Source organism: Stegodyphus dumicola, chromosome 4, assembly GCF_044657685.1.
Source record: "Stegodyphus dumicola isolate Sdum_Otavi_A_Nest chromosome 4, ASM4465768v1".
In the NCBI taxonomy this organism is placed as follows: Eukaryota; Metazoa; Arthropoda; class Arachnida; order Araneae; family Eresidae; genus Stegodyphus; species Stegodyphus dumicola.
This window is the reverse complement of record NC_140771.1, coordinates 152974528-152986722: the sequence shown is the minus strand read 5'-3', so window position 1 is coordinate 152986722 and position 12195 is coordinate 152974528. Positions and strand designations below refer to the sequence as shown.

The window sequence follows — 12195 nt, the reverse complement described above, 5'->3', positions numbered from 1 at the left end:
ACAATGAAGGTTTCAATAAATCAGAATGCTCTTTGTTTGCCACAACCAACAGATCACTCAACTAAACCAAATTTGACGAAAGAAACAGTATGTGCTGCAGATAGATGATGCAGCTATGATTGTTTGCAGTAGAATTCTGATGTGCAAAAGAGAGCAAGTGATGCCAGCTTCAATTGTCACCACTGAGAATGGTTGTGGTAAAGTATGGGTAGCAAATTGCTCTCGACGAACAAACTGATACTGAAAAGGATGAACTTATGCTGTTTACTGCAAAGAAAAAAGTGCTATTTGCTGCCTAAGGAATCTGGCTTGAGAAGGGTCCAAGGGACACAAGTCCAGAAAAAGGTTAACTCGAGAAATATTAAAAGAAATGTTGGATGCTGATCTGACCAATACTGAGTAAGATGAGTTATTGGGTTTACTAAAACAATTTAGTGACATTTTCAACTTTAATAGTATGATTCGAGGAAATCCCGATGCAATGCAGTGAAGCACTAGATCAACACAGATGACAGAATGTCAATCAAGAGCAATGGCCATACTGTGTACCAGCCACTGAGAAATGCGTGATTGAAGTTGAAGTGCAACAAATGTTAACCAAAGATGTCATACAGTTGTCAGCTTGTCCATGGTCATCTCCAATCATGCTTGTGAAGAACAGAAGTGGTGAATGGTACTTTTGCGTCAGTTACATAAGATTGAACAAGGTAACCAAAGAAAACTCATATCCATCACCTCACCAGTCAGACAGTCCAATACACTGATGTTGCATTGGACTGCCTCACTGGTGCTGTTTGCTCTATGACAGATTTAAAGTCTGGCTACTAGAATATAGATGTTGATGATAAAGGCAGATAAATGACAGACTTCATGATGCCAGATGGTCACTCAGAATTCATTATGAAGTCATGCCATTCAGATTATACAATGCACCAACGACATTTGAACGGATGTTGGACACAGTACAGTCAGAAGTCTTTAATACGGACCTCAAAGTTACAAACTTTCTGCGCATGCGCCAACGCATAATGCATTAACGCATGTGCATAATACGTTGACGCATGTACGTTTGATATATAACGGACAGTACAAGCTAAGCTAAAATTATCTTAATTATTTATTTCAGTTAATGTTGCAGATTGCATTGTTCCTTAATCTTCTAATTGAATCCGGCTTATTATTTTTTGCATACTGGTAGAGCAATTTTATAAAAGTAAGCTTAAATTTCGATTATGTCAAAAAGAATTTCCGATTCTGGAGCTACCAAAGGATTTACAAAGCGAAAGAATGTTTCGATGTTCATCAAACAAAAAGTGGAATTGCTGCAAAAAATGGATAAAGGCATATCCTTTGTTTCTCTAACCATTCCGAAATCTGTTTATCAATTTCACGCTGCTCTGCCGCAAGGGGGGGGGACGTGGCATGCAATGAACTGGAAGTTGATCTGTCAGCACTATCCTTATCTTCAGGGTAGATGTTTTTATTTTATTCGGCTTATAATTCCTTATAAAATGTAGTATTTCATTTCGATGTACTCTGTCTTTGATATAATTTAAATCAAATTCCTCGTCGTTATAAGTATCACGAATACACATCAAATAGTTTTCTGGTTGCAATTTTCTAATTTCGACTATGCGTAATGTATGCTTTACACATGCACGCGTTGAAAGAAATGTTTAATAAAGTAAACAAATAATTATTAAGCTTTTTTTTCTTGTAAATTTTGATACCTTTTAGATCATAATTGCTCTTTATTTCATAAGTTACAGTTTCATATTTTTAATTTTACAATTTCTGCATGCCATCTTACCAGATTTAAATTGATGATCTATAATCCGGAAAAACCGATAATACGGAATCGCCGAAGTCCTGACGAGTCTGGATTAAAGACTTTTGACTGTATTAACCCTCTGACGCGCGGTGGTCACGCTTTGACACCACTAATTTTCAAATTTTTTTCTCCTCTTCTTTCCAAAATTTTTGAGTGAAAATCATTTTATTTCTAAATAACAAAAAATGACAGCAGAATCATACATGTTTTAGGTCTCAGTATTTCAAATCAGATGTATTTTAAAAATCCGTTTTCAGTGAGACAAAATAACTTCCTTTTATTAATATAAACAACTTTAAATTTCAAAAGTTATTCATCACACACCCTGATTTCTATCATAAATAATTAAAAATAGCAATAATTAAACTGCATATATAAAAAAACCCCTCTATATGTATGACATTTGCTTTGCGGTTTCAGGGCGCGCCCACTGCGCCATTAGAGCATTGTGTCACAATGATTAAGAGGCTTGGTGTTCGCGCCTTGAAACCACTGCTCTTCGCAATGGCGTTTGCTTCCTTCTTAAATAAGAAAGTTTATTTTTACCCGGATATAGATAAGGGGTTTTGAAACCACAGAGTTATTTTATTACTAAACAATACATGCACCTGCCCAGTAAAAAGGTCTTTCTTTTCCAGTTCTCTGACCTCAACACACTTGCTCTCCAAGCTAGTACTGCGATTTTATAAATTATTTCCTGTAGTTTAAATTTAATGTAAATATACTTTGCTATAATTAAAAATAGAAATCGCGTAAAGTTTCATTTAAATTTAAAATATTTTCTGAGTATTTTGGAATGAAATACGAATAAAATAAGTATGAATGGGAAACGAATGATCTGTACCAAAGCCAAAATAACCAAGCCCTCCCATTAACATAAAAAGCCACAAATTGCATGTGCCAGATGAAAAGAAACTAAATACCACTGGACATATACCAGCAAAATTTTGATCCAGGCAGTGTACAATTTGTAGCACAAGGAAGAAAGTTCATAGAAGAAGATACATGTGCGAAACATGCAATGTGGGTCTATGCATATACCAAAAAGACAAAACATACTTTGATCAGTGTCACAAAAAAAAATTGTTCTTTGAAATAATAATAATAATAATAATAATAATAATAATAACAATAAAAATAATTAAAATAAAATAAAAAAAACCACGAGTCTTTCTTTCTTAATCCTCATTCTGCTGTTTTTTTATCTGTTTAGCCAAACGTTCTTATTATGCAGGTACTTATATTTTCACTGCTGTCGCAGTGAAAAGCACCATTCACAATTGTTTTTCATTGTCTTCTGACGATTTACTTTGTAAAATAATGTAAAAAAAAATTATATATAATGCAATTCTTGTATAATTTGTTTTTTAAATTCGTAAATTTCGTCATTTATTGGAAACGCGCACGGAAAAAGGTAAGTTTTTTTTTTCCTACTACCTCAGTAAAGTTTCAAAGTCCTAGACGCACAGTGGTTTTACAGTGCGACCACCACCCACAAAACAATGGGCAAGAGTAGATTTTTTAAAATTCATATATTATTTGTCTCTAGGATCATAATATTCAATTTCTAGAGTTTTTAGTTTAAAAAATTATTAAAATAATACTGCGCGCATCAAAGGGTTCAGAGGACTCAAGTGAAATATTTGTCTTTGCTATCTAGACGACATAACTGCATGTTCCTAATTTCCAAGAACACTAAAAAGACCTGAGGGAAGTTCTGAAATGTATCCAAAGAGTGCAACTGAAGCTGAATTCTAAATGTTTATTCAGCAAAAAGAAGTTGATGATACTGGGAAGTTTAGTTGATCCACATGGGATGTATCCAATCCACAGAAGACAGAGGCTGTAACAAAGCTCCCTCTTCAGGAAATATCTCCAATACACAACGTTTTGAGCATGTGCTCCTACTACCCACGTTTTATCAGAAGTTGTGTGGTTATTCCAAAAAACCTGTATGACTTGCTAAGGAAGGATGTAAGATTTTCTTGGAACATATCACAGGAGGAATCTTTCAGAACACTAAAAAAGTTTCTGACCAGTGGCCATGTTTTGAGATATTTTATTCCAAATGCAGAAATGAGGATACATTTGGATACTAGTGGCTACGGCATTGGTGCAATACCGTTTCAGATCCATGGATGCGAAGAAAGACCAATAGCCTATGCATCCAGGTTCCTTACTACAGCTGAAAAGAACTAGTCTACAATCTAAATGAATGCAGTATTATCATCTGGGCAATCAGTAAATTCAGGCCATATCTCTATTGTAAATCCTACATGGGTGTCACGGATTACTACTATTTTTGCTGACTGGCCAATTTTAAGGATCTATCTGGAAGACTGCAGGAGTACGACATCAATACTGTTCACAAGAGCAGTCGTGAACATTCTGATCAGATCCACTATCGAGGAAGCCTCTTGTCGAACCAATAATTGAGAGCAATGACAACACCCCTTTCCTCATGGCCATCAAAGATTACAGAAAAGGATAAAGAATTGAAATCCATATCAGAACTCGTGAAAGGTGACACATACTGAAATTATCAAATAAGAAATGGTATACTGCATAAAAAAACTACGATCCAATGGGAACGAAGACAACAGTGATGTTCTAAGATGTCTTTATGATGTTCCAACTGCTGGTCATCTCAGATTTATCTAAAAATATGACTGAATAAGAAGGAAGTACTTTTGGCCAGGGCTGAATAGGAGCACATGAAATTTTAAATTACACTGTTGAGAATGCCAAAGATGGAAATCACCACCACCATTTCCAAAAAGACAGCTTCATCCGATAAAATCCTCTGACAAATCTCTGTTTGCTGAAATTCGAATAGAATCCACTTGAATGCTTCCTTGTTATTTGAAATGGAAACCGGTAGATTATTGTTTGCACAGATTACCTTATTAGATTTACAGTCACAAAGGAAGTACCAACTTCTGAGGTCACCGAAAGTGACAAATTTATAGTTGAAGAAATTGTACTGAAGCACGGGGCCACAAAGAAATGATAAATGATTGAGGATGTTATTTCTTAGCCAATATTCTTAAAGACATCAATCAATCATGGCAGACATATCATCTTCTGACTACTGCCTATCCATCCACAGATTAATGGTTTAACAGAAAGATTCAACAAGACACAGGTAGACATGTTATTCATGTACGTAGACATTAAGCAGAGAAATTGGGATATCATCTTATCATTTGTGACTTTTGCCTATAATTCAGCAAAACAAGACACAATGGGATTCAGTTCAGCCTATTCATTCATGATAGAGATATCCAGACTCCTCTCAATGTAATTTTTCCATCCAAAGCCAAAGATCCTGATGAAAGTTGTGTGCAACATGTGATCACCAGGGCTGATAAAGCTAGATAGCTTGCAAAACTCCCAGTCCTGAAAGTCCAAACCACAGAAAAGTGCCGATATGACAAGAGGCTTGATCTGTCAGTTGCAACATTGGCAGCTTAGTCAGGGCTTCCATTCCAGTACAAAAGTTTGGATTATATGAAAAACTCCTAAGATGTTACTATCAAATAACATGAAAACTATGTGACATAAGGCACGAAGTAGAAAATATGGAACAAACAAAATAAGCAGTGATGGAGTTTAAAAGACATTGTTCATGTATTGAGATTGAAACCCTGCCTAGATAACAAAGGACAGCTAGGTGATCTATGAATGCCCAATATCTCCAGAAAACCTAAAATAAGAAGTTAAACCAGAAAGCAATAGGATGCTGCTTCTTCCTGAGAAGAGGGTAATGTAATGAAAACTGTTGTTTTTGACCAAGCTTCATGATAGCTTAGTGGGTAAAACGTCGGATTTGGAAATCAAAGTCCAAATTTTTAAATCCATCAAAGGCAGTCTGCCCCAAAATTGATTTAATTTAATTTCCTTTCCGTTAATATATTTTCCACTTATTGCAGAATGTTCTTCAATTTCTTATTTGAAGTATTCCAGACAGTTCATCACTTATTCAAGTTACTTATGCAGTTTGAATAAATAAAGCCTTACATACTTTTCCTCTTCATTTGCTTTAATAGGATCTACATGACTATATATTTATTCACATAACAGAAAATAAAACTGCATGGTGAAGAGTAACTTACCAGTTATTCACCAAAAAGTATGAAATTCTATAAATACAAACATATTAATTTAAAGTTAACAATGTGAACATTTCTCATCAATAATAGTAATAGTAAAATCAGCATTAACTCTTTACATTTTGATCCCTGATTTTTTTCCCCACAAATCGTTAAGTAAATACATTACTTACTTGAACATTCACTTACCTGAATTTTGAAACTCCCTTGTTTTTTACAATGAAAGCACTCTTGGGATTGAGGAGCAGTTTTGGAAATGTTATTCATTATTTCATAACGTTCCATACATCGTTGTGAACAAAAGTCTTTAAACTGCCCTTTATCTCCCACTGGAGCAAGGAAACCATCAATACCAGCTGATAAATCAGTTTGACAGAAGCTGCACACCTTTTCAACATTTTCAAAAGAATAATTTTAGAGAAAAGTTTAAAAAAAATAAAATACAAGCAAACAAGATTCATCTCTATCAAAAGAATTACTTTAAAGAAAATATTATGCAGTACAAAGTCTCAGGTTCAGAATAGTCAAGACTTTGTGGTTCTGGAATTTGCCGGATTTTAGATTGTCAGCTTTAAATCCAGCAAGATGATAATTAGAAATTATAAAATTAAACATATTCTTTAAAAAAAGCATTTTTGTATAAAGAAGTTCTTTTTCTTAATCAGGACCATGTAAAATTAAATGTAACTTGAAGTCAAAATGACGATATTTTCTGAATTTACAACCATACTGCAAATATTTGCCATTCTGTTAACTTATTGATGACTTAGGCATTGTCATCGCAACATAAGCATAACATTGCGGGTTGGATTAACCATTAAGCATTAAAAAACATATTTAGGGCATCAAGGAAAGAAGGCACCACAAAATGATCCTGTTTAGGATCTCTTCAGGTCTTAAACCAGCCTTGTCTAATTTATATTATTTTCATTTAGCATTTCTTCTAATATTGCATTAATCACAAAATTTCATTTTTAAATTGATATATATATATATAAAACAATCAGATTTGTGTCTTTCATCGTCAACACGAAATTTGGCAGCTGGCTATATATTATGGTCAGCTACCAAATTCGAAAATATACGCAGACACTCATGAGATCTTCCAGTGCCCAAAACATCAGATTTTATATAAAAATATTTCTAGAATTTTTATATGATCTTAATACTGCACCAGTTTTTGAAAAGCTGTATTTTATATCTACATCTCAGTATACACACAATTCTGATATCCATTGGTTGGTTGATAGAAGTACAGTTTCTGATATCCATTGGTTAGTTGATAGAAGTACAGTTTCAGAGAAAGAGTAACTCAGAGACATTATCATTTAACTAAAGCTGTAATTTTGATGAGATTAATAATAAGATATTTTAAAAAAGAAAGTTAAGGATGAGCGAATTTGCTTAAATTAAAATAAGTTACTTGGAATGTAATTCTTTCTCTTTTCCTCACTGTTATGCCAAAAAAAGAAACAGTATGGACAATAACCCAACCAAAATACTAAGTATGTTTTGAGGATTCACTTATTGTTTTGGTCAGATAGAAAAATGCTACTCCCACAACTACTCAAGAGATGAAAGCACTAATTCAGAAGTCAAACAACAAATTGTGTCTTAATTAAGATGAAAGCACGTTCTTCATGTCTAAGATAAATGCAGCATCGATCAATTTATTGCAATTGGTCACAGTGTGATTTGTTAGCTAGTAAATGTTCGAAACTGATATCTAGGAATTTCAAGTAGTTAAGAGAAAAATCACTTTAATGGCACACTTCCCTTTTCTTGAGGATTACTTCTCCATTCCTAAGACTTGTAGTCACACAAAAAAAAAAAAAAAAAAAAAAAAAAAAATCTTTTGCTGAAAATCCAGATATTGGACATCTATATTTCAGATTTTGTACTGTATTTACCATATTTGACGGCATATAAGATACACTTTTTTCTTTAAAAATGGGTTCTGAAAAATGGGGTGTGTCTTATACCTCAATACTGCGTATTATACGTCGAAGCTTCATGCATACTTGCCAACCTGTGACACTCAAAAATCAGGAGATTTTTTTAAAGAAATGAGGAGATTTTTCACAATGTTAAAAAAACTTTTTAAATGATAAAAATATAGTTTTTAATAGTGAATTAACATTAAATAGTAACTAATTCTTAAATGCAAGCAAAACAAAAATACCTTACACATAAAAAACATTTTTATTACTTGCATCGTTTAAGGGAGGGGAAAAAAAAACTTTAATCAGTTTTCGTTCAAATGTTATAAACAGTGGCAGATTTTGCTTTCTTTAAGAAAGAAACTTCATAATTTTGTTCACAGCAATTGCCACGTAGGCCTGCTTTCGCTAATAAAAGTTTTTCTAATGTTTCATCACTAATATTAGATCTAAATTTAGTCCTCGTTTTCGCAACAACACTGCGAATCTTCTCACACTCTGTATTACTATGGGGAACTGTCAAGATGGTTAACACAATTCTAGACAGTTCACTATATTTTAAAATTCCATCAGCACCTTTCAGTTTTCCAATTAAACTCCACTGGGTGTCAATCCTAGCTGATTTTATAACTTCATCCAAGTTTTCTAATTGTAAACTGCTGTTATGCAGCTGTTGGAACTGCTTCAATTTTTCTTTCCTTTTAGAACTCCTTTCAAGATAATAATAAATGTCAACAATGTGTTCATCCAACATTTATTGGTAAAGAAGAGCTGCCCCTTTTTCAGCTGCTAAATTTAAAAGGTGACAGGTGCACCTCATAATCTGCAAATCTGAATTTTCCTTTCTTAAGATGCCTGCAATACCAGTCTTCCAAGCCTACCAATACTGGTGCATTATCAGCACCAAGTGCTAAGCAATTATCCAGAGGGCCTGCATTTTCTTTTAAAGTTTTAATAATTAGCTATGTTATATTAAAGCCTGTCAAATGTCCTTCTAAAGTGGGAACAGAAGTAAACTGCACTCAATTTCTGAAGACTCTGGATTAAAAAAGGAAACAACAATTGGATACAGTTTTGAATCGGTATTATTGCTTCCATCCGTAGAGAGGCAGAACAGAGCTGTTTTAATGCAATCAATAACTGAAGATTTATTTTTCAAACTCATTTCTTTAACAATTGCACCTGTTTGATTCTTGCACTTGAGTATTTCTTAGCGATTTCACTATCAGGAAACATTTTTCTAAATAAAGCTTCAGCGTGATCCGATGCATTCAGTGGCAGGTTGTGCTCCATAAAAAGGCAGAGAACAGACATTCTGCATTAATAACTTTTTAGTCTTTTGTTTCCGAAGAAAAATTTAATTTTTCGTTTTTTTAAAAACAACTCATGTTACCCTTGTGTTTTTGTGTACGCACATGTTTGAGAACATCCGCCCTTCCACCAAGCGAAATCGAAAAATCGCAACGACAGGCGGTACACATCGCAAATTTATTACATTTCCTTGAGGAAATAATGGAAGGAAAGTCAACTGTGTACGATTTTTGAAATGTACACGAGTATTTCACCTTTCTCGCAGATGTAACAAAAGATGATAATTTCTAAAACTATTTCCCTAAGGCACGTGTACTCACACAACTCAGGAAAAAATGAACGAAATAACTAAAGAACATCCAAATAACAACTTGCTTTATTCTCATTGGCTAATATATGCCAGCTGAAACACAGTGGAGCTTGATGCCCATTGGAGAACTGGATAACAACTTTTCTGGATACTTATAATGCTCTCACTCACAAAGCAGAAGTTATCTGATTCGCAAGGTTTCGTTTTAGATATAATGTAGAGAAAATTCAATTGCTTTCAAACATCCAAAAGCACTTTTTTTAATTCATATAACAAAGTATTAAGCCAAGTTGCATAAAAATCGTGAGAAATTTTAAGAGTAAGAAAATGTTGGAAGAAATATATTGTAAATCGGGTTGGCGGGAATAGTGGATATGCTAGAAAATAGTGGTTTAACATTTACACCTGAAGATCAATTGAAATGATTTTCATGCATGTTAAGCATCAAAATGAATATGTTTGACAAAAGTACACATTATATCTTACACATTATCTTAACCCACATAAAATGAAAATGTCATTTATTTTTCATTATCAAATTACAAAAAGAAAATATTTTGTCAGCAGTTTTAAGGAATGCTGAATAACTTTCTAATAAGCAATGAAGAACACTCATTGTTAAAGTAACATAGTTAATAAGCTACAATTTCATTACTTCCGGCTATTACTAAGGATTTCATTTTATGGTATAAAGCTGCATAAATCAGATCAGCCAAATTAACATAAGTCTTCTATGTCATTCATGAGCTAATGCAGCTCTATAAAAGTGGCTCAAATTGAAAGAATTTTTTTTAAACTACCATTATAACATGAAACCAAATTTGTATCAACTACATGCATTTTTCAATAATAAAAAAAAATTACAGTACTGTAATGTAAACAATACCAAACTGTGCGCCATTTCTGCCATGTGAAACATATTGGCAAGTATGTGCTACAGAAAAGACAGCTGTATTAGCAATATGTTGTACTGATGATGTACACTGTGAAAAAAATTAATAATAATGATGATGATGTCCAAAGGTGCTTTTTTTTTTTTTAATACATTTTGTGTATTACCTTTATTTATTAAATATCATGTTCTTTACACTTAAACCATAAAATTCAAGAGCAATTAAAAAAAAAAAAGACAGTTCTATATCTTTTGTTCTACTGGGCCAATTGATGAACTTCAACTTGCATGTTTTATGTCTTGAAAGCGTGACTTAGGATATGTATTAGATTTATACATAGCATTGCTTTAATATAGGTATTTTATCATAAAATTGGACTTTTTCTGAAATTAGATGCCAATTTTATTCCATACTTCAATTTTATGACTCAAATTATGCCACGTTTTGTAAAAATCGCACAGGTAGTTTTTAAAAAATTGGCTCTCAAGATTTTACCTCCTCTATGTTAATTGAATTTTGTATATATTCATTAATATCTGTTTTTATTAAATTTATTTGATTCTTCCTTTCACATTTCAAAATTTAGATTAATTTGAAATAAAATTCGCCCATTTTTTATGATTTATTTTTAAAATTTGTATTTTTAAATATTTTTAATAAATTTTTCGAAAAAAATTTGAATTATAACCTATAAAATTTTTACCATCATCTTAAAAGCTGATGTATTTCTAAGCATACTTGCAAAAAATTAGCTTTTTACTCAAAATTTCCTACGATATATGTGAATTTACATATTGGCACTTTTTGAAATTTGGCATATTTGTTATAAGCAATAATAACGCCAAATGTGGTTTACGCATTTTGTTAAAATTATTTGAAAGCAAAAACGAGGACTTTTTTCCTGCTCATCTATAATGAAAAAGAGGAAAGGAAAATAGGTTGCTATAAATTAAGAAGTTTGCCAAGTGAATTATGCTAGGCATAAACTGAAAAAAATGGGCAAGACAAATTTTTAAATTTCTACAAAAATTTCACACCAAATTTTACAAAATTTAATATTTAGGTATAATTTGAGTCACAGAATCAAAATATGGAAAAAAATTGGCACGTTACTTCAGAAAAAGTCCAATTTTGTGTCAAAATACCTGTGTTAGAACACTGCTATATATAAATCTAATATATATCCTAATTTGCACTTCTGAGACATGGAAAACGCAATTTGAATTTCGTCAATCGGCCCAGTAGAAGGGGAGATATCGAGCTGTTTCCTCTTTTTTTTTTTTTTTTTTTTTTTTTTTTGCTGTGTACCTCAAATATGAATAAATGAAACTATAAATATATAGTCAACTTGCATCAGGAGGGGGGAGGCATATCTGATGTTTCAATTGCATTTAAGGAATTAATTAAATGATTTAGCAATACTTCTGCCTATTGATTCTCTTAGTACAAGGTTTCTTAAACTGTGGTTCGCGGGACCTGCAGCAGGGGGGGTCGCCAAAAATTTTACCAGTTTGATATTTCTTTAACTTGTTATAATAATTTTACAATTACCAAATACTTTTACACAACATATCTGAAAATAGATAAAGATAAGACAATACAGTCAAAGAAAAAAACTTAAATGTTTTGACACATTTCTTTTTATAATATAAGCTTTCATTTTCCTTGCTTTGCAAGTAATGCTGTCATTTCGTCTGTTACTTATTTAACATTTTCACATTGTTCTATGTCTTAAAATTAGAAATTAAAGTTAATGACCTAAAACTGTAGTATATTACAGTACAAGTGCTAAAATTGA

The 12195-nt window shown here is 32.5% G+C and overlaps 1 protein-coding gene across 5 annotated transcripts in view; it reads right to left on the bottom strand.

The window, feature by feature from the left end:
• woc (zinc finger protein without children) overlaps positions 1-12195 on the bottom strand; it is a 257267-nt gene that overhangs the window by 141384 nt on the left and 103688 nt on the right. For all 5 annotated transcript variants that reach the window (XM_085815607.1, XM_085815608.1, XM_085815609.1 and 2 more), the window contains exon 7: positions 6133-6330. In XM_085815607.1, coding sequence (XP_085671733.1) covers positions 6133-6330 — 198 coding nt within the window. The remainder of the gene's footprint in view (positions 1-6132; positions 6331-12195) is intronic.